We start from the raw sequence: 25,032 nt of genomic DNA on the forward strand, positions 1-25,032 counted from the left end.
CCGCACCATACGGGAGAGACACACCGCACCATACGGGAGAGACACACCGCACCATACAGGAGAGACACACCGCACCATACGGGAGAGACACACCGCACCATACGGGAGAGACACATCGCACCATACGGGAGAGACACACCGCACCATACAGGAGAGACACACCGCACCATACAGGAGAGACACACCGCACCATACAGGAGAGACACACCGCGCCATACAGGAGAGACACACCGCGCCATACGGGAGAGACACACCGCGCCATACGGGAGAGACACACCGCGCCATACGGGAGAGACACACCGCGCCATACGGGAGAGACACACCGCGCCATACGGGAGAGACACACCGCGCCATACGGGAGAGACACACCGCGCCATACGGGAGAGACACACCGCACCATACAGGAGAGATACACCGCACCATACAGGAGAGACACACCGCACCATACAGGAGAGACACACCGCACCATACAGGAGAGACACACCGCGCCATACAGGAGAGACACACCGCACCATACGGGAGAGACACACCGCACCATACAGGAGAGACACACCGCACCATACAAGAGAGACACACCGCACCATACGGGAGAGACACACCGCACCATACGGGAGAGACACACCGCACCATACAGGAGAGATACACCGCACCATACGGGAGAGACACACCGCACCATACAGGAGAGACACACCGCACCATACAGGAGAGACACACCGCACCATACAGGAGAGACACACCGCACCATACAGGAGAGACACACCGCACCATACAGGAGAGACACACCGCGCCATACGGGAGAGACACACCGAGCCATACAGAAGAGACACACCGCACCATACAGGAGAGACACACCGCGCCATACAGGAGAGACACACCGCGCCATACAGGAGAGACACACCGCACCATACGGGAGAGACACACCGCACCATACGGGAGAGACACACCGCGCCATACAGGAGAGACACACCGCGCCATACGGGAGAGACACACCGCACCATACGGGAGAGACACACCGCACCATACGGGAGAGACACACCGCACCATATAGGAGAGACACACCGCGCCATACGGGAGAGACACACCGTGCCATACGGGAGAGACACACCGTGCCATACAGGAGAGACACACTGCGCCATACAGGAGAGACACACTGCACCATACAGGAGAGACACACCGCACCATACGGGAGAGACACACCGCACCATATAGGAGAGACACACCGCGTCATACGGGAGAGACACACCGCACCATACAGGAGAGACACACCGCACCATACAGGAGAGACACACCGCACCATACAGGAGAGGTCCATGGACACGGCGGATTTCCGATCAGTCTTAGCACCGTCATGTCATGTGCGGATATTCTGACCTCTGAACATAGCCTAAAAGTGCACTGAATAAGCTTGTTCTGTGCTGGGGGACGACTCACACAGTACACTGGGATTGCAACATACTATGTGAGCAGAAATTAAAGAGGTACACTAAGCAATAAACTGCTTCAGCTGAGATGAGAGGGAAGCCTTGATTTACCTTTCATTCAAAACATGCATTCTCTGGAGGTAACAGACAGGCTCACAGATTGCTGGTAAAGAGACCTGGATCAGTTTCTCCGCGTTCCTGCACTAGCTAAGTCCAGCCCCCACTCTGTGTTGTGTCTCTGCACTATCTAGGCCCGTTCCACTCCCATTTATTCTGTCTCTGTACTATCTAGGCCCCACCCCCACTGCCATGTTCTGTCTCTGCACTATCTAGGCCCCGCCCCCACTGCCATGTTCTGTCTCTGCACTATGTTACAGAGGGAAGATGTCTGAGACAGCAGTGACTATTTAAACAAAACATGGCTGCCTCCATACATATATAGATATGTGTGTGTGTGTGTGTGTGTGTGTACACACATTTTATATATATATATATATATATATATATATATATATATATATATATATATAGATATATACACACACACACATATATATATATTATACATACACACAGTCATGGCCGTAACTGTTGGCACCTTTGAAATTTTTCTAGAAAATGAAGTATTTCTCACAGGAAAGGATTGCAGTAACACAGGTTTTGCTATACACATGTTTATTCCCTTTGTGTGTATTGGAACTAAAACAAAAAAGGAGGAAAAAAAGCAAATTGGACATAATGTCCCCAAACTCCAAAAATGGTCTGGAGAAAATTATTGGCACCTTTCATAATTGTGGATAAATAATATTGTTTCAAGCATGTGATGTTCCTTTATACTCACCCGGGGCAAGTAACAGGTGTGGGCAATATAAAAATCGCACCTGAAAGCAGATAAAAAGGAGAGAAGTTCACTAAGTCTTTGCATTGTGTGTCTGTGTGCCACACTGAGCATGGACAACAGAAAGCGGAGAAGAGGACTAGATTTGCCTTTGTCCACAGTGTGCAACATTATCAAGATGGGCGTGGACGGAAGAGAAAAATTGATGAAAGGTGTCAACGCAGGATAGTCCGGATGGTGGATAAGCAGCCCCAAACAAGTTCCAAAGATATTCAAGCTGTCCTGCAGGCTCAGGGAGCATCAGTGTCAGCGCGAACTATCCGTCCACATTTATATGAAATGAAACGCTATGGAGGAGACCCAGGAGGACCCCACTATGGAGGAGACCCAGGAGGACCCCACTATGGAGGAGACCCAGGAGGATCCCACTATGGAGGAGACCCAGGAGGACCCCACTATGGAGGAGACCCAGGAGGACCCCACTATGGAGGAGACACAGGAGGACCCCACTTTGCAGGAGACCCAGGAGGACCCCTCTATGGAGGAGACCCAGGAGGACCCCACTATGGAGGAGACCCAGGAGGACCCCACTATGGAGGAGACCCAGGAGGACCCCACTATGGAGGAGACCCAGGAGGACCCCACTATGGAGGAGACCCAGGAGGACCCCACTATGGAGGAGACCCAGGAGGACCCCACTATGGAGGAGACCCAGGAGGACCCCACTATGGAGGAGACCCAGGAGGACCCCACTATGGAGGAGACCCAGGAGGACCCCACTATGGAGGAGACCCAGGAGGACCCCACTATGGAGGAGACCCAGGAGGACCCCACTATGGAGGAGACTCAGGAGGACCCCACTATGAAGGAGACCCAGGAGGACCCCCACTATGGAGGATACCCAGGAGGACCCCACTATGGAGGAGACCCAGGAGGACCCCACTATCGAGGAGATCCAGGAGGACCCCACTATGGAGGAGACCCAGGAGGACCCCACTGCTGACACAGAGACAGAAAAAAGCAAGACTACATTTTACCAAAATGAACTTGAGAAACCAAAATCCTTCTGGGAAAACGTCTTGTGGACAGATGAGACCAAGATAGAGCTTTTTGGTAAAGCAAATCATTCTACTGTTTACCGAAAACGGAATGAGGCCTACAAAGAAAAGAACACAGTACCTACAGTGACATATGGGGGAGGTCAGTGATGTTTTGGGTTGATTTGCTGCCTCTGGCACTGGGGGCCTTGAATGTGTACAAGACATCATGAAATCTGAGGATTACCAATGGATTTTGGGTCGCACTGTACAGCCCAGTGTCAGAAAGCTGGGTTTGTGTCCGAGATCTTGGGTCTTCCAGCTGGACAATGACCCCAAACATACGTCAAAAAGCCCCAGAAATGGATGACAACAAAGCGCTGGAGAGTTCTGAAGTGTCAGCAATGAGTCCAGATCTAAATCCCATTGATCACCTGTGGAGAGATCTTATAATTACTGTTGGGAAAAGGCGCCGTCCAATAAGAGACCTGGAGCAGTTTGTAAAGGAAGAGTGGTCCAACATTCCGGCTGAGAGGTGTAAGAAGCTTATTGATGGTTATAGGAAGAGTGGTCCAACATTCCGGCTGAGAGGTGTAAGAAGCTTATTGATGGTTATAGGAAGAGTGATCCAACATTCCGGCTGAGAGGTGTAAGAAGCTTATTGATGGTTATAGGAAGAGTGGTCCAACATTCCGGCTGAGAGGTGTAAGAAGCTTATTGATGGTTACAGGAAGAGTGGTCCAACATTCCGGCTGAGAGGTGTAAGAAGCTTATTGATGGTTATAGGAAGAGTGGTCCAACATTCCGGCTGAGAGGTGTAAGAAGCTTATTGATGGTTATAGGAAGAGTGATCCAACATTCCGGCTGAGAGGTGTAAGAAGCTTATTGATGGTTATAGGAAGAGTGGTCCAACATTCCGGCTGAGAGGTGTAAGAAGCTTATTGATGGTTATAGGAAGAGTGGTCCAACATTCCGGCTGAGAGGTGTAAGGAGCTTATTGATGCTTATAGGAAGAGTGGTCCAACATTCCGGCTGAGAGGTGTAAGAAGCTTATTGATGGTTATAGGAAGAGTGGTCCAACAGTCCGGCTGAGAGGTGTAAGAAGCTTATTGATGGTTATAGGAAGATACTGATTTCAGTTATTTTTCCAAAGGATGTGCAACCAAATATTAAGTTAAGGGGCAAATAATTTTGTCCGGACCATTTTTGGAGTTTGGTGACATTATGTCCAATTTGATTTTTTCCTCCTTTTTGGTTTAGTTCCAATACACACAAAGGGAATAAACATGTGTATAGAAAATCATGTGTTACTGCAATATATATATATATATATATATATATATATATATATATACAGAGGAGAGGAGATATATATATATATATACACACAAAGGGAATAAACATGTGTATAGAAAATCATGTGTTACTGCAATCCTTTCCTGTGAGGAATACTTCATTATATAGAAACATTTCAGGGGGGAGAACATTTACAGCCATGACTGTGTGTATATGTACATATATATATATATATACACACACACACACGTGGGTAGAGAAGGCTGGGAAGGCAACAAATGCAAAAACAGGTTTCAGGATTAATCATATACAGCTGGATGTTTGTGCAAAGCAGAGGCAATACTTTCAGATGCCAGGTAGTGGTGCTAGGATAGATACAAAAAGCAGGCTTGTAATATCATGAGTGGATGAAGAAAAAAGACATATCTGCACTCACCACGGGGTGAGCGCACACATCGTCTCTGCAGTCTCGGTCTGATGTCCGACTCCATTTAGGAGCTCCGTTTGCGGAACCCAGTGGAGTGCGGATATGTCTTTTTTCTTCATCCACTCATGAGATATATACATATACATATATATATATATACACACACACATATACACACACACACACGTAGTGTTACAGCTCAGCCTAACTTATTTGAGGACATTATTATGGCCGAGCACAATAAGTGTAGCTGCACGTGAACAGGTCTGTATACCGTACATCAATGGTCTCCAAAAGGTGCAAAACTACAACTCCCAGCATGCCAGGAGAGCCAACGTCTGTCCGGGCATGCAAGGGGTTGTAGTTTTGCAACAGCTGAAGGTGCAGAGTTTGGAGACCACTGATGTATATGTTCTTATACAGGACGCATGTAAATTAATGATTTTCGTTACTTACTTTGACAGTCGCACTGGAGCAGTCGGTTCTGTGAATAGAAGAAAAATGGAAGTTATAGAAGAAACAAATGCAAAACATGGGGGTATAGGTAGAGGACCCCCTTACATGTCATATACAGCAGCAGGGGCTCCGCTCATACAACACACAAAGCCTCTGCACTCGCATCAATACCACCATTGTCTATGGGGCCCGTAAACGGCTCCAGTTGCTGCCAGAGGGTCACATGACCATGAGGTCATTGACTTTGCTCCTCTATAGTAATATACAGTAATATTTCCCAGCATGAAATAAAACCCGTCCTGTATCCGAGGACCTCGCTGTGGTCTGGCAGGATATCTGGACGCTCCATGATTTCACCGCACATATGCGCAAAAGCGTAAATCTCCCCAATATAACCGCATCAGCTGATAATCACATTAAATTCCTTCACTTATGGATGATGAGAGTGATAGTTACCTGCGGTGGGAGAGGAGAGTTTCTGTGCCGGCGCAGGATCAGAGAGGCTGTGGGATGGCGGCTGACGGGCATTTAACCCTTTACCGGTGTCGGGATCCTCGCCGTCCCCATCACTGTCAAAATCAAAGAATTCCCCTTCATCGTCAGCATCGTCCTGTAGGGCGGCGCCGCTGCTCTCCAGGGGGGCGTTATCTGAGAGAACAGTGGATCAGATTACATACAGGTAGCACAAATGACACATGTAACATTACTGATCACATACATGTAACATTACTGATCACATAGATGTAACATTACTGATCACATAGATGTAACATCACTGATCACATACATGTAACATAACTGATCACATACACGTAACATTACTGATCACATACATGTAACATCATTACTGATCACATACATGTAACATAACTGATCACATACATGTAACATAACTGATCACATACATGTAACATTACTGATCACATACATGTAACATTACTGATCACATACATGTAACATTACTGATCACATACATGTAACATTACTGATCACATAGATGTAACATCACTGATCACATACATGTAACATAACTGATCACATACACGTAACATTACTGATCACATACATGTAACATAACTGATCACATACACGTAACATCATTACTGATCACATACATGTAACATTACTGATCACATACACGTAACATTACTGATCACATACATGTAACATAACTGATCACATACACGTAACATCATTACTGATCACATACACGTAACATCACTGATCACATACACGTAACATTACTCATCACATACACGTAACATTACTGATCACATACACGTAACATCACTGATCACATACATGTAACATTACTGATCACATACATGTAACATTACTGATCACATAGATGTAACATTACTCATCACATACACGTAACATTACTGATCACATACATGTAACATTACTGATCACATACATGTAACATCATTACTGATCACATACACGTAACATCATTACTGATCACATACACGTAACATAACTGATCACATACACGTAACATCACTCATCACATACACGTAACATCATTACTGATCACATACACGTAACATAACTGATCACATACACGTAACATCACTCATCACATACATGTAACATCACTGATCACATACACGTAACATCATTACTGATCACATACACGTAACATTACTGATCACATAGATGTAACATAACTGATCACATACACGTAACATTACTGATCACATAGATGTAACATAACTGATCACATACACGTAACATTACTGATCACATACACGTAACATTACTGATCACATACATGTAACATCATTACTGATCACATACACGTAACATCACTCATCACATACATGTAACATCACTGATCACATACATGTAACATCACTGATCACATACACGTAACATCATTACTGATCACATATACTTAACATCATTACTGATCACATACATGTAACATAACTGATCACATACATGTAACATCACTGATCACATACATGTAACATCACTGATCACATACATGTAACATCACTGATCACATACATGTAACATTACTGATCACATACACGTAACATAACTGATCACATACACGTAACATTACTGATCACATACACGTAACATTACTGATCACATACACGTAACATTACTGATCACATACACGTAACATTACTGATCACATACACGTAACATTACTGATCACATACACGTAACATAACTGATCACATACACGTAACATTACTGATCACATACATGTAACATCACTGATCACATACATGTAACATTACTGATCACATACACGTAACATTACTGATCACATACACGTAACATTACTGATCACATACACGTAACATCACTCATCACATACACGTAACATCACTGATCACATACATGTAACATCACTGATCACATACACGTAACATTACTGATCACATACACGTAACATTACTGATCACATACACGTAACATTACTGATCGCATACACGTAACATAACTGATCACATACACGTAACATCACTGATCACATACATGTAACATCACTGATCACATACATGTAACATTACTGATCGCATACATGTAACATTACTGATCACATAGGGGTTCAGGATTATTACACATCATATACTGGGGGTTCAGTATGGGAGAGTTAGTGCAGGGTTTAGTATGGGGGGGGGTTAGTGCAGGGTTCGGGGTGGTGGTGGGGGGGGGTTAGTGCAGGGTTCGGGGTGGTGGGGGGGTTAGTGCAGGGTTTAGTATGGGGGGGGTTAGTGCAGGGTTCGGGGGTGGTGGGGGGGGGGGGGGTTAGTGCAGGGTCCAGGGTGGTGGTGGGGGGAGGTTAGTGCAGGGTTCGGGGTGGTGGTGGGGGGTTAGTGCAGGGTTCGGGGTGGTGGTGGGGGGGGGGTTAGTGCAGGGTTCGGGGTGGTGGTGGGGGGTTAGTGCAGGGTTTAGTATGGGGGGGTTAGTGCAGGGTTCGGGGTGGTGGTGGGGGGGTTAGTGCAGGGTTCGGGGTGGTGGTGGGGGGGGTTAGTGCAGGGTTCGGGGTGGTGGTGGGGGGTTAGTGCAGGGTTCGGGGTGGTGGGGGGTGTTAGTGCAGGGTTCGGGGTGGTGGTGGGGGGGGTTAGTGCAGGGTTCAGGGTGGTGGTGGGGGGGTTAGTGCAGGGTTCGGGGTGGTGGGGGGTTAGTGCAGGGTTCGGGGTGGTGGTGGGGGGTTAGTGCAGGGTTCGGGGTGGTGGTGGGGGGTTAGTGCAGGGTTCGGGGTGGTGGTGGGGGGGGTTAGTGCAGGGTTCGGGGTGGTGGTGGGGGGTTAGTGCAGGGTTCGGGGTGGTGGGGGGTTAGTGCAGGGTTCGGGGTGGTGGTGGGGGGGTTAGTGCAGGGTTCAGGGTGGTGGTGGGGGGGGTTAGTGCAGGGTTCGGGGTGGTGGTGGGGGGGATTAGTGCAGGGTTCGGGGTGGTGGTGGGGGGGGGTTAGTGCAGGGTTCGGGGTGGTGGTGGTGGTGGGGGGGGATTAGTCCAGGGTTTGGGGTGGTGGGGGGGTTAGTGCAGGGTTCGGGGTGGGGTCAGAGTGCGCAGAGTACTGTACCTAGTGAGGGGACCCGGGAGCCGTCTGCAGAATCCATCTTTCCTGCGCTTGGACCTGAAATACAGGATAGAGTGAGCATCGCCCGTGTCCCCGCCGGAGCCCAGATGTTGCTGCACGGTACCTGCTGCAACCAAATAACTAGTCTGAGTATAGAAGCACAAGAACAGTATCGACATTACACCCATATCACCTGCCCCTCCCTGACACAACCGCCACCTCAGAGCCGCCCTGTGGGAAGGTCAACGCACAGTACAACTCCTATCTATTCTTATTATGTATGGACAGTGCACAGTACAACTCCTCTATCTATTCTTATTATGTATGTATGGACAGTGCACAGTACAACTCCTATCTATTCTTATTATGTATGGACAGTGCACAGTACAACTCCTCTATCTATTCTTATTATGTATGTATGTATGGACAGTGCACAGTACAACTCCTATCTATTCTTATTATGTATGGACAGTGCACAGTACAACTCCCCTATCTATTCTTATTATGTATGTATGGACAGTGCACAGTACAACTCATCTATCTATTCTTATTATGTATGGACAGTGCACAGTACAACTCCCCTATCTATTCTTATTATGTATGTATGGACAGTGCACAGTACAACTCCTCTATCTATTCTTATTATGTATGTATGTATGGACAGTGCACAGTACAACTCCTATCTATTCTTATTATGTATGGACAGTGCACAGTACAACTCCCCTATCTATTCTTATTATGTATGTATGGACAGTGCACAGTACAACTCATCTATCTATTCTTATTATGTATGGACAGGCAGTGCACAGTACAACTCCTCTATCTATTCTTATTCTATATGTACAGGCAGTACACAGTACAACTCCTCTATCTATTCTTATTATGTATGTATGTACGGACAGTGCACAGTACAACTCCTATCTATTCTTCTGTATGTATGGACAGTGCACAGTACAACTCAACTGTATGACTGCTCTTTATATTATTTTGTATCTGTGGACAGTGCACAGTAGAACTCCTCTGTGTGTTCTACACATACGTGCACTTGTCCTGTATGCCTTGGCAATACACAGTACCAGTTCCCTCATTTAATGGGATTGGACACTGCACAGTACCCCTTCTCTCATTCTGAGGGACTGGACACTGCACAGTACCACTTCTCTCATTCTGTGGGATTGGACACTGCACAGTACCACTTCTCTCATTCTGAGGGATTGGACACTGCACAGTACCACTTCTCTCATTCTATGGGATTGGACACAGCACAGTACCACTTCTCTCATTCTGTGGGATTGGACACTGCACAGTACCACTTCTCTCATTCTATGGGATTGGACACAGCACAGTACCACTTCTCTCATTCTATGGGATTGGACACAGCACAGTACCACTTGATGCTGCGGTCTGTAGTTTGGGGTTCACTTACTTTCTTTATCTTCTCTGGCGCAGTCTCTACCTGTGATCCTGCTCTCACACGTGTCGTCATGGTTTCCGTGTCCCCGCCTGATCACACGTGACTCAGACCCCGACATCTGTCACTATTGTTTAATGTGACTACAAAGCGTCAATAATATGTCATGGAGCAACAGCTACACTACAGCTAGGGGGCGATACTGCGGCACTGGGGTCTGTAACACTACATGGTGGAGGGGGGGTAATTATAGGGGCAATACTACAGCACTGGGGTCTGTAACACTGCAGGGTGGAGGGGGTAGTTATAGGGGCAATACTACAGCACTGGGGTCTGTAACACTGCAGGGTGGAGGGGGGGTAGTTATAGGGGCAATACTACAGCACTGGGGTCTGTAACACTGCAGGGTGGAGGGGTAGTTATAGGGGCAATACTACAGCACTGGGGTCTGTAACACTGCAGGGTGGAGGGGTAGTTATAGGGGTAATACTACAGCACTGGGGTCTGTAACACTGCAGGGTGGAGGGGGGGTAGTTATAGGGGCAATACTACAGCACTGGGGTCTGTAACACTGCAGGGTGGAGGGGTAGTTATAGGGGTAATACTACAGCACTGGGGTCTGTAACACTGCAGGGTGGAGGGGGGGTAGTTATAGGGGCAATACTACAGCACTGGGGTCTGTAACACTGCAGGGTGGAGGGGGGGGGTAGTTATAGGGGCAATACTACAGCACTGGGGTCTGTAACACTGCAGGGTGGAGGGGTAGTTATAGGGGCAATACTACAGCACTGGGGTCTGTAACACTGCAGGGTGGAGGGGGGGGGGTAGTTATAGGGGCAATACTGCAGCACTGGGGTCTGTAACACTACATGGGGGGGTAATTATAGGGGCAATACTACAGCACTGGGGTCTGTAACACTGCAGGGTGGAGGGGGGGGGGGGGTAGTTATAGGGGCAATACTACAGCACTGGGGTCTAAAACACTGCAGGGTGGAGGGGGGGTAGTTATAGGGGCAATACTACAGCACTGGGGTCTGTAACACTGCAGGGTGGAGGGGTAGTTATAGGGGCAATACTGCATCACTGGGGTCTGTAACACTGCAGGGTGGAGGGGGGGGTAGTTATAGGGGCAATACTACAGCACTGGGGTCTGTAACACTGCATGGTGGAGGGGGTAGTTATAGGGGCAATACTACAGCACTGGGGTCTGTAACACTGCAGGGTGGAGGGGGTAGTTATAGGGGCAATACTACAGCACTGGGGTCTGTAACACTGCAGGGTGGAGGGGGTAGTTATAGGGGCAATACTACAGCACTGGGGTCTGTAACACTGCAGGGTGGAGGGGGGGGGTAGTTATAGGGGCAATACTACAGCACTGGGGTCTGTAACACTGCAGGGTGGAGGGGTAGTTATAGGGGCAATACTGCAGCACTGGGGTCTGTAACACTGCAGGGTGGAGGGGGGGGTAGTTATAGGGGCAATACTGCAGCACTGGGGTCTGTAACACTACATGGGGGGGTAATTATAGGGGCAATACTACAGCACTGGGGTCTGTAACACTGCAGGGTGGAGGGGGGGGGGTAGTTATAGGGGCAATACTACAGCACTGGGGTCTAAAACACTGCAGGGTGGAGGGGGGGTAGTTATAGGGGCAATACTACAGCACTGGGGTCTGTAACACTGCAGGGTGGAGGGGGGGGTAGTTATAGGGGTAATACTACAGCACTGGGGTCTAACACTGCAGGGTGGAGGGGGTAGTTATAGGGGCAATACTACAGCACTGGGGTCTAACACTGCAGGGGGGGGCGGGGGTAGTTATAGGGGCAATACTACAGCACTGGGGTCTGTAACACTGCAGGGTGGAGGGGGTAGTTATAGGGGCAATACTGCAGCACTGGGGTCTGTAACACTGCAGGGTGGAGGGGGGGGGTAGTTATAGGGGCAATACTGCAGCACTGGGGTCTGTAACACTGCAGGGTGGAGGGGGTAGTTATAGGGGTAATACTACAGCACTGGGGTCTGTAACACTGCATGGGGGGGGTAGTTATAGGGGCAATACTGCAGCACTGGGGTCTATAACACTGCAGGGTGGAGGGGGTAGTTATAGGGGCAATACTGCAGCACTGGGGTCTATAACACTGCATGGGGGGGGGTAGTTATAGGGGCAATACTACAGCACTGGGGTCTGTAACACTGCAGGGTGGAGGGGGTAATTATAGGGGGCAATACTGCAGCACTGGGGTCTGTAACACTGCAGGGTGGAGGGGGTAGTTATAGGGGCAATACTGCAGCACTGGGGTCTGTAACACTGCATGGGGGGCGGGGGTAGTTATAGGGGTAATACTACAGCACTGGGGTCTATAACACTGCAGGGTGGAGGGGGGGGGTAGTTATAGGGGCAATACTGCAGCACTGGGGTCTGTAACACTGCATGGGGGGGCGGGGGTAGTTATAGGGGCAATACTACAGCACTGGGGTCTGTAACATTGCAGGGTGGAGGGGTAGTTATAGGGGCAATACTACAGCACTGGGGTCTGTAACACTGCAGGGTGGAGGGGGTAGTTATAGGGGCAATACTACAGCACTGGGGTCTGTAACACTGCAGGGTGGAGGGGGGGTAGTTATAGGGGTAATACTACAGCACTGGGGTCTGTAACACTGCAGGGTGGAGGGGGTAGTTATAGGTGCAATACTACAGCACTGGGGTCTGTAACACTGAAGGATGGGGGGGCGGGGGTAGTTATAGGGGCAATACTGCAGCACTGGGGTCTGTAACACTGCAGGGTGGAGGGGGGGGGGTAGTTATAGGGGCAATACTGCAGCACTGGGGTCTGTAACACTGCAGGGTGGAGGGGGTAGTTATAGGGGCAATACTGCAGCACTGGGGTCTGTAACACTGCAGGGTGGAGGGGGTAGTTATAGGGGCAATACTGCAGCACTGGGGTCTGTAACACTGCAGGGTGGAGGGGTAGTTATAGGGGTAATACTGCAGCACTGGGGTCTGTAACACTGCAGGGTGGAGGGGGTAGTTATAGGGGCAATACTGCAGCACTGGGGTCTGTAACACTGCAGGGTGGAGGGGTAGTTATAGGGGTAATACTGCAGCACTGGGGTCTGTAACACTGCAGGGTGGAGGGGTAGTTATAGGGGTAATACTGCAGCACTGGGGTCTGTAACACTGCAGGGTGGAGGGGGGGGGTAGTTATAGGGGTAATACTGCAGCACTGGGGTCTGTAACACTGCAGGGTGGAGGGGGGGGTAGTTATAGGGGCAATACTGCAGCACTGGGGTCTGTAACACTGAAGGATGGGGGGGCGGGGGTAGTTATAGGGGCAATACTGCAGCACTGGGGTCTGTAACACTGAAGGATGGGGGGGCGGGGGTAGTTATAGGGGCAATACTGCAGCACTGGGGTCTGTAACACTGCAGGGTGGAGGGGGGGGTAGTTATAGGGGCAATACTGCAGCACTGGGGTCTGTAACACTGCAGGGGGGGGGGGGCGGGGGGCATTTTCCATTATCTTTTCTCTTTTTTACTTTTTCAGACACTTTTCAATCAATTGCACCATTCTTTATGGAGTTTTATTTCCATCTTTTTGTTGTCGTTGTTAGGGGGCGTGGTTAGGGTGTTATGGGGCGTGTTTATGTTGTTAGGGGGCATGGTTAGGTTGTTAGGGGGCGTGTTTATGTTGTTAGGGGGCGTGGTTAGAGCGTTTAGGCTTTTTAGACTAGATTTAATATCCATAAGATACAATCTATCCAACTGAAAGTGATACAAGAGAGAAAGATCGAAAAAAAAGGGGGGGGGGGTCATAAGTTATAAACTCCCCCCATAGTGACCTATAATAACAGACAGTATACTGGGTGACGGCAGCTGTGGACAGTACATATGATCAGACAGCAGGGGGCAGCAAACAGCCGGAGCCACCCTCATTGGTGAGAAGGATTCAGAACAGTGGTCTCAAACTGTGGCCCTCCAGATGTTGCAAAACTACAACCCCCAGCATGCCCGGACAGCCAATGGCTGTCCGGGCATGCTGGGAGTTGAAGTCTTACAACATCTGGAGTACTACAGTTTGAAGACCACTGCACAAAGGCCTTGATTTACCTTTTAGGGACAATGTGGATCCTCTGGAGAAGACAGACAGGCTTTTGGCTGTAAGGGCATGCAGGGAGTTGAAGCTTTAACATGTGACCTCAGTGCAGTGACCCCCAGATCAGGCAGTGCGGAGGTGCAGAACCCCCCCCCCCCCCTCCCCCCCAATCTGACCCTGTCATGTATTACATGTAGTGATGACAGGTAAGTGACATTCTCCTCATATAATTTATAGCAGTGCAGAGTATTTCAGCCAAGTACAGCCTGACCGCAGTGGAGGAAACCATGAGATAGTCTGCAGAGCACAGCACACCCTGAAGAGGGCGAGAGAGGGGAGGGCGAGGCCTGGACGTCCTGTACCATTTATAGTCAGACAACCAGGTGCCGAGGGACGCGGCCGGGTACGGTCCTATAATCACATCCCGCTTGGTCACCTCTTTATGAGCGTCTGGGCTGAGGTCACACATGGAGCTTTTGATGCAATTTTTAATGACGAGTCAGAGCCACATTCCTGTGTCACACGGCAGATAAATGGCCGATACCACAAGGTCAGGACGTGGACAGCCAGATTGATGAGATCCCAGCCGGGCGAGATTGAGGAGATCCCAGCCGGGCCAGATTGAGGCGATCCCAGCCGGGCGAGATTGAGGCGATCCCAGCCGGGCCAGATTGATGAGATCCCAGCCGGGCCAGATTCATGAGATCCCAGCCGGGCCAGATTGATGAGATCCCAGCCGGGCGAGATTGAGGAGATCCCAGCTGGGCGAGATTGAGGCGATCCCAGCCGGGCGAGATTGAGGCGATCCCAGCCGGGCCAGATTGATGAGATCCCAGCCGGGCCAGATTGATGAGATCCCAGCCGGGCCAGATTCATGAGATCCCAGCCGGGCCAGATTGAGGAGATCCCAGCCGGGCGAGATTGAGGAGATCCCAGCCGGGCGAGATTGAGGAGATCCCAGCCGGGTGAGATTGATGAGATCCCAGCCGGGCGAGATTGAGGAGATCCCAGCCGGGCGAGATTGAGGCGATCCCAGCCGGGCGAGATTGAGGAGATCCCAGCCGGGCGAGATTGAGGCGATCCCAGCCGGGCGAGATTGAGGCGATCCTAGCCGGGCGAGATTGAGGCGATCCCAGCTGGGCAACTAACAAAACGACAGGACATCAGAATATCCAATAATACACAATTTGCCCGATACAATAGTTCAACACCAGCACAGAGCAATAATCCATTACCTCACAGAGGAATAGTCCGCCACCTGCACAGAGGAATAGTCCGCCACCTGCACAGAGGAATAGTCCGCCACCTGCACAGAGGAATAGTCCGCCGCCTGCACAGAGGAATAGTCCGCCACCTGCACAGAGGAATAGTCCGCCACCTGCACAGAGGAATAGTCCGCCACCTGCACAGAGGAATAGTCCGCCACCTGCACAGAGGAATAGTCCGCCACCTGCACAGAGGAATAGTCCGCCACCTGCACAGAGGAATAGTCCGCCACCTGCACAGAGGAATAGTCCGCCACCTGCACAGAGGAATAGTCCGCCACCTGCACAGAGGAATAGTCCGCCACCTGCACAGAGGAATAGTCCGCCACCTGCACAGAGGAATAGTCCGCCACCTGCACAGAGGAATAGTCCGCCACCTGCACAGAGGAATAGTCCGCCACCTGCACAGAGGAATAGTCCACCACCTGCACAGAGGAATAGTCCACCACCTGCACAGAGGAATAGTCCGCCCCCAGAGGAATAGTCCGCCCCCAGAGGAATAGTCCAACACCTGTACAGAGGAATAGTCCAACACCTGTACAGAGGAATAGTCCACCACCTGCACAGAGGAATAGTCCGCCACCTGCACAGAGGAATAGTCCACCACCTGCACAGAGGAATAGTCCGCCACCTGCACAGAGGAATAGTCCACCACCTGCACAGAGGAATAGTCCGCCACCTGCACAGAGGAATAGTCCACCACCTGCACAGAGGAATAGTCCGCCACCTGCACAGAGGAATAGTCCGCCACCTGCACAGAGGAATAGTCCACCACCTGCACAGAGGAATAGTCCGCCACCTGCACAGAGGAATAGTCCGCCACCTGCACAGAGGAATAGTCCGCCACCTGCACAGAGGAATAGTCCGCCACCTGCACAGAGGAATAGTCCGCCACCTGCACAGAGGAATAGTCCGCCCCCAGAGGAATAGTCCGCCCCCAGAGGAATAGTCCGCCACCTGCACAGAGGAATAGTCCGCCCCCTGCACAGAGGAATATTCCGCCCCCTGCACAGAGGAATAGTCCGCCCCCTGCACAGAGGAATAGTCCGCCCCCAGAGGAATAGTCCACCACCTGCACAGAGGAATAGTCCGCCATCTGCATTAACTTACTATACATACAGTATGCTGTGAGTGATAGCGGGTGTTATTCTTCACTCACATATACTGTAGCTTCTTGTTACCACAGAGCAATGTATTATGGGAGTTTATCACATAGCGAACGACAATGGTGTTAAAAGACCCCAACGACTTATAATGGATCCTTACTGAGATGTAACTCAGTCCTAGAAAAGTACAGCAGAGTGAACCATAATACTGTCCTATAGAGCATAGACGGGAGGACTATAAATAGCCCAGTGAATCATGGGATCTCGTGCGCTGTGATATCTCACTGTCCAGACTTGTTCTGACGAATAACACAAATACTTTATGGAGAAGCCGATCAATCCAAGAATTCACAGACCATATGGGGGGACAGGAATGTGAGACCCCATTATATTACCATTATATCAGTGATGTCATACAGGGGGCGGGGCTGTGATCACATGTCATTATATTACCATTATATCAGTGATGTCATACAGGGGGCGGGGCTGTGATCACATGTCATTATATTACTATATCAGTGATGTCATACAGGGGGCGGGACTGATCACATGTCATTATATACTATTATATTATATCAGTGATGTCATACAGGGGGCGGGGCTGTGATCACAACTCATTATATTATATCAGTGATGTCATACAGGAGGCGGGGCTGTGATCACATGTCATTATATTACTATTACATCAGTGATGTCATACAGGGGGCGGGGCTGTGATCACGTCATTATATTACTATTATATTTTATATCAGTGATGTCATACAGGGGGCGGGGATGTGATCACATGTCATTATATTACTATTATATTATATCAGTGATGTCATACAGGGGGCGGGGCTGTGATCACATGTCATTATATTACTATTATATCAGTGATGTCATACAGGGGGCGGGGCTGTGATCACATGTCATTATATTACTATTATATATTATATCAGTGATGTCATACAGGGGGCGGAAAATTTAAGCGGATCCCTCCAGGGAACAAACCAGGATAGAGGCAGCGCACAGGACTTCAAAGGTAAAATGGTTTATTTACCCGGCATGCAACGCGTTTCGCTGGATAACCAGCTTCATCAGATGATGCCTGATGAAGCTGGTTATCCAGCGAAACGCGTTGCATGCCGGGTAAATAAACCATTTTACCTTTGAAGTCCTGTGCGCTGCCTCTATCCTGGTTTGTTCCCTGGAGGGATCCGCTTAAATTCTTCGCCTGTGTGTCCAGGAGCAGCTGCCGCTCTTCGCCCGTTGCAGGGTCACTTCACGCCTTCACCATAGTTGTACTTGGTCGCAGTACAACTAGACTTGGTGAGCAAGTTCTCTTGTCTATTATCTTTGCTTTTACATTACGCTATCACACTAGGAGCGCTCTCCTTGTTTGTCTAATACAGGGGGCGGGGCTGTGATCATGTCATTATATTACTATTATATATTATATCAGTGATGTCATACAGGGGGCGGGGCTGTGATCACATGTCATTATATTACTATTATATATTATATCAGTGATGTCATACAGGGGGTGGGGCTGTGATCATGTCATTATATTACTATTATATATTATATCTTTGTCATACAGGGGGCGGGGCTGTGATCACATGTCATTACATTACTATTATATCAGTGATGTCATACAGGGGGCGGGGCTGTGATCACATAACATTATATTACTATTATATTATATCAGTGATGTCATACAGGGGGCGGGACTGTGATCACATGTCATTACATTACTATTATATCAGTGATGTCATACAGGGGGCGGGGCTGTGATCACATAACATTATATTACTATTATATTATATCAGTGATGTCATACAGGGGGCGGGGCTGTGATCACTTGTCATTATATTACTATTATATTATATCAGTGATGTCATACAGGGGGAGGGGCTGTGATCACATAACATTATATTACTATTATATTATATCAGTGATGTCATACAGGGGGAGGGGCTGTGATCACGTCATTATATTACTATTATATTATATCAGTGATGTTATACAGGGGGCGGGGCTGTGACTTCCTCTCAGACATGATATACATGCTGGTATAAGAAATGTGGACCTCATGCCTGACCACAATGTAATGCGGCTGAACAGGTGGCACCGGTGAGACGGCGGTGAGTTTTGGGTGGAGCTCCCTTTTAATAAATAAACACTGATATGAGTCAGATATACAATAATTAACATTTGCCTTGGGGAGAACCATCTGTATTATATCAGGTCAATAAACATGACTAAAGCTAAAGCAGTGGTCTGCAAACTGTGGACCTTCAGCTGTTGCAAAACTAAAACTCCCAGCATGCCCGGACAGCCAACGGCTGTCCGGGCATGCTGGGAGTTGTAGTTTTGCAACAGCTGGAGACACACTGGTTGGGAAACACTAATCTAAAGTACATGGACAACAGGGTCACACCTAGGCCTGCAGCGCCACCCTCTGGCCGCCCTATATGATGACTGTTACATTTAGGACAAAGCCGAGAGGTCACTCTGACAGTCCCTCATTATAATGTGATATTTATAGACAATTAATACAATTAAGTACATGAAAATTATAATTTAATGGAACAGCAGACCACACCCCGACCTGCCCTAAGAACACCGCGTTCCTGGGGTAACACTGCCTGTCACCGAGAAGAACACCACCAATAAAGGCACCGGAGGAATCATCTGCAACAATGTAACAGAATAACACTAGAGACGCTCTGCTGCTGGTTACAAAGTATAAACTGATCTATATACAGATCTAAATCCCATTGATCACCTGTGGAGAGATCTTATAATTACTGTTGGGAAAAGGCGCCGTCCAATAAGAGACCGGGAGCAGTTTGTAAAGGAAGAGTGGTCCAACATTCCGGCTGAGAGGTGTAAGAAGCTTATTGATGGTTATAGGAAGAGTGGTCCAACATTCCGGCTGAGAGGTGTAAGAAACTTATTGATGGTTATAGGAAGAGTGGTCCAACATTCCGGCTGAGAGGTGTAAGAAACTTATTGATGGTTATAGGAAGAGTGGTCCAATATTCCGGCTGAGAGGTGTAAGAAGCTTATTGATGGTTATAGGAAGAGTGGTCCAACATTCCGGCTGAGAGGTGTAAGAAGCTTATTGATGGTTATAGGAAGAGTGCTCCAACATTCCGGCTGAGAGGTGTGAGAAGCTTATTGATGGTTATAGGAAGAGTGGTCCAACATTCCGGCTGAGAGGTGTAAGAAGCTTATTGATGGTTATAGGAAGAGTGGTCCAACATTCCGGCTGAGAGGTGTAAGAAGCTTATTGATGGTTATAGGAAGAGTGGTCCAACATTCCGGCTGAGAGGTGTAAGAAGCTTATTGATGGTTATAGGAAGAGTGCTCCAACATTCCGGCTGAGAGGTGTAAGAAGCTTATTGATGGTTATAGGAAGAGTGGTCCAACATTCCGGCTGAGAGGTGTAAGAAGCTTATTGATGGTTATAGGAAGACACTGATTTCAGTTATTTTTTCCAAAGGGTGAGCAACCAAATATTAAGTTAAGGGGCCAATAATTTTGTCCGGACCATTTTTGGAGTTTGGTGACATTATGTCCAATTTGCTTTTTTTCCTCCCTTTTTGGTTTAGTTCCAATACACACAAAGGGAATAAACATGTGTATAGCAAAACATGTGGTACTGCAATCCTTTCCTGTGAGGAAAACTTCATTTTATAGAAACATTTCAGGGACAACATTAACATTTACGGCCATGACTGTATTTATACAGAATAAGAGGAGATACTGAGGATTACACAGGAGAAGTGGTACTGTGCAGTATATATATACAGAATAAGAGGAGATACTGAGGATTACACAGGAGAAGTGGTACTGTGCAGTATATATACACACAGAATAAGAGGAGATACTGAGGATTACACAGGAGAAGTGGTACTGTGCAGTATATATATATACAGAATAAGAGGAGATACTGAGGATTACACAGGAGAAGTGGTACTGTGCAGTATATATATATACAGAATAAGAGGAGATACTGAGGATTACATGGAGAAGTGGTACTGTGCAGTATATATATATATATATACAGAATAAGAGGAGATACTGAGGATTACACAGGAGAAGTGGTACTGTGCAGTATATATATATATACAGAATAAGAGGAGATACTGAGGATTACACAGGAGAAGTGGTACTGTGCAGTATATATATATATACAGAATAAGAGGAGATACTGAGGATTACATGGAGAAGTGGTACTGTGCAGTATATATATATATATACAGAATAAGAGGAGATACTGAGGATTACACAGGAGAAGTGGTACTGTGCAGTATATATATAAATACAGAATAAGAGGAGATACTGAGGATTACATGGAGAAGTGGTACTGTGCAGTATATATATATACAGAATAAGAGGAGATACTGAGGATTACATGGAGAAGTGGTACTGTGCAGTATATATATATATACAGAATAAGAGGAGATACTGAGGATTACATGGAGAAGTGGTACTGTGCAGTATATATATATACAGAATAAGAGGAGATACTGAGGATTACATGGAGAAGTGGTACTGTGCAGTATATATATATATACAGAATAAGAGGAGATACTGAGGATTACATGGAGAAGTGGTACTGTGCAGTTTGATGAGACGTGTCGGGCAGGACAGTCTCAGGGTCCCTATTAATATTCCTTGTGCGGTGACCTCACCCCGATGCTGCTCTGTCATAGATGACTATGGACGTCCTCCGCTCACACAGATGACATGTAACATGTTTGGCGCTCCCCGCCCCCTCCCGGCTCCTGTGTTGGGTAACGTAAGACTCTCGGGGTGGAACAGAGACCTGTTTGCTGCCAGTCAGTGAGTAACCTTCTAAATTGGGACCCATCCCGTGGTGCAGACTGTGGGTGTTGTAGACGGGGAGATCACCCGGCAGAAGTATAACCCCCAGCCTCCCCCATTACTGCACAGCTGACTGTAAACATAACGGGGAAATCAATCAAAGGATTTAGACTTTTTATTTGCTGTTTAGCGCATAAGATTTGCACTCGTTGTATGTAACTTTTTTTTTTTACAGCAGCTTTGTGAGAAAACCCTATGGACAAGGCAAATGGTTTAACCCCCAGAGCACACTGCCCTAACACGTGTCTCTCTATATTGTAGAAAACTACAACTCCCAGCATGCCCTGAGTATTAATAAATGTGACTAAGCCCCTTACCTCAAAAAAATTAATTATTACAAATAATTGTATTACAACTCAAAAAAAAAATGTGAACAAACAAATAAACATATTTGGTATCGCCGCATGCGGAAATTTCCGAACTATTAAAATTAAAATGTTAATAGTCCCATGTGGTGAACGGCGTAAACGTAAAAAAATACCAAAGTCCAGAATTGCAGATTTTTTGGTCACATCACAAAAAAGTGATCACATGACTAATATATGGGCGCTTTAGGGAGAGCTGTGATGTCACATGACTGATATATACAGTATACAGGAGAGCTGTGACATCACATGACTGATACATACAGTATACAGGAGAGCTGTGACATCACATGACTGATATATACAGTATACAGGAGAGCTGTGACATCACATGACTGATATATACAGTATACCAGGAGAGCAGTGACGTCACATGACTGATATATACAGTATACAGGAGAGGTGTGATGTCACATGACTGATATATACAGTATACCAGGAGAGGTGTGATGTCACATGACTGCTATATACAGTATACAGGAGAGGTGTGATGTCACATGACTGCTATATACAGTATACAGGAGAGGTGTGATGTCACATGACTGATATATACAGTATACCGGAGAGGTGTGATGTCACATGACTGCTATATACAGTATACAGGAGAGGTGTGATGTCATAAGACTGATATATACAGTATACAGGAGAGGTGTGATGTCACATGACTGATATATACAGTATACAGGAGAGCTGTGACATCACATGACTGATATATACAGTATACCAGGAGAGGTGTGATGTCACATGACTGCTATATACAGTATACAGGAGAGGTGTGATGTCACATGACTGCTATATACAGTATACAGGAGAGGTGTGATGTCACATGACTGATACATACAGTATACAGGAGAGGTGTGATGTCACATGACTGATACATACAGTATACAGGAGAGGTGTGATGTCACATGACTGCTATATACAGTATACAGGAGAGGTGTGATGTCACATGACTGATACATACAGTATACAGGAGAGGTGTGATGTCACATGACTGATACATACAGTATACAGGAGAGGTGTGATGTCACATGACTGATATATACAGTATACAGGAGAGGTGTGATGTCACATGACTGATATATACAGTATACAGGAGAGGTGTGATGTCACATGACTCCCCCTCTTCTGTGATTCTATTACATCATATATTGTAGCGGACACTTACCTACAGTAGGACCACCCGGTGTCACCTGCTCGTATCCTCTGACTATTCCTAGGTGTCTGTGCGATTCCTCCCCCTGGTGCTGGGGTCTTCCTCCCCTCCTTATATTGGCGTGAAACAGGTCGGCCCACCCGGTGTTGTGTCTGGTCAGGTATCAGGCCCTCGCCCGCCTCTCCTCCCATGTCCTGGGGGCTGAATACTTTTTATTTCCAGGAATCATGTCCCACCGCTGCTCGGGGCCCAGATTCTCACTTCGCAGGTCGTCACTTTCTGTTTGAGCCTAAAACCGATCATCCGAAAACCAACGTGACAAACTGGCACAGTGCGGGTCTGTGTGACTAAAACCTTCAACGCCGGTCACCAGATTAGGGGTAAATACTGGTTGTATCAACCAGATTCATGGTACCGCCAAGTTGTCAATGAATTCATATATTTCCCGGAGGAGCAACAGAGGAACTGCACAATTTTCAGTTCTAAGTAAAGATCCCTAAGCACAAACATTGTGGATCATTGATGATAGGACAACAAAGTGATGACTGATACATAGGCAGAGGCGCAGCACACAATGTAGACTAGTGTTTCCCAACCAGGGTGCCTCCAGCTGTTGCAAAACTACAACTCCCAGCATGCCCGGACAGCCGAAGGCTGTCCGGGCATGCTGGGAGTTTTAGTTTTGCAACAGCTGGAGGCACTCTGGTTGGGAAACACTGATGTAGACAGTAGTAATGGCGGCCAGGTAGGGGACCGGTGTACCAGGCCACGCCTCCTTCTGTGCGGATCACATGACTCGCCGCTTCTTGTGAGATATTTCAGGATTCTGAATGAATAATAGAAATTTCCTACAGATCTCGACGTCCTGGATGAAAATCAGCGAGGCCTAAAAATAGCGGCAAATCCGGAGCGGCTGAAAATCTCCTAATATTACGACCGGCGGCGATCGCAGGACCGCAATCAGGATAGTACATTCCATTTGCGCAGTTTTTCTAGGGGAGTTTCTGTTCCTAATTTAATAAATTGCGCACGCAACCTAATAAATGCGGCATGGGGCTTGGGCACACGTAGCAACGAATTTCCCCTATCCTACGCCAACTAAGGATTGGAGTACACCTGCGCACTTTTTCAAGCCGCGCCCCCTCCAAGTGCAAAAATACTTGCTTACTTGTGGCTGTAAAAAAGCACTCAAAACACGCCCCCAAAAAAATCGCGCAAAAACAATGATAAATGTCTGCCCGTAGAGTGCAAGCTGCAAAAAGAAGGAGCGGAAACTAATTAAGCCATCTATAATTCTGTCGCTGTTGCCCATAGCGACCAATCACAGAGCAGAATACGAAGTGAACGCCGTGCTGTGATTGGTTGCTAAAGGAAATAGAGACAGGGTTAATAATTCTGCCCCATGTGTTCCAAGTGTGCACCATATTTGGCGACATCACGAAAGAGCGCGGCTTCACGGGCCACTCTTTCGCGTTGGAACATTTTTGCCGTCATCCAATAGAAACAACTGGACAGACGTGAAGAATTTGATCCAAAACCTGCACCATTTTCTGCCTTTTATCTAAAACTTGTATTTATTTATTTATTTTTAAATACAGCACCACCATTGTCCTTAGGTCGTGTGTGGTATTACAAGTCAGCACCCTTGACTTCAGTGGAAGTGAGCTGCAATACCGCACAAAACCTGAGGGCAATGGTGGCGCTGTTTCTGGAAGAAAGCTGCCGTTTTTCTAATCCTGTTTT

General features: G+C 47.6%; 1 protein-coding gene across 7 annotated transcripts in view; it reads right to left on the reverse strand.

Moving 5' to 3' along the window:
* ARHGEF10L (Rho guanine nucleotide exchange factor 10 like) overlaps positions 1-25,032 on the reverse strand; it is a 92,837-nt gene that overhangs the window by 54,782 nt on the left and 13,023 nt on the right. For 5 of the 7 annotated variants that reach the window (XM_056541636.1, XM_056541637.1, XM_056541634.1 and 2 more), the window contains 3 exons: positions 9,022-9,075; positions 5,932-6,123; positions 5,476-5,503 (listed from right to left, as the gene is read on the reverse strand). In XM_056541636.1, the coding sequence (XP_056397611.1) occupies positions 5,476-5,503; positions 5,932-6,123; positions 9,022-9,058 (257 nt within the window). In that variant the 5' untranslated portion in view covers positions 9,059-9,075. Of the gene's footprint in view, positions 1-5,475; positions 5,504-5,931; positions 6,124-9,021; positions 9,076-23,301; positions 23,915-25,032 lie in introns of those variants that run through there. The other 2 variants (XM_056541633.1, XM_056541639.1) reach the window with 2 other exon arrangements.

Source organism: Hyla sarda, chromosome 10 (genome assembly GCF_029499605.1).
Source record: "Hyla sarda isolate aHylSar1 chromosome 10, aHylSar1.hap1, whole genome shotgun sequence".
Lineage (NCBI taxonomy): Eukaryota > Metazoa > Chordata > Amphibia > Anura > Hylidae > Hyla > Hyla sarda.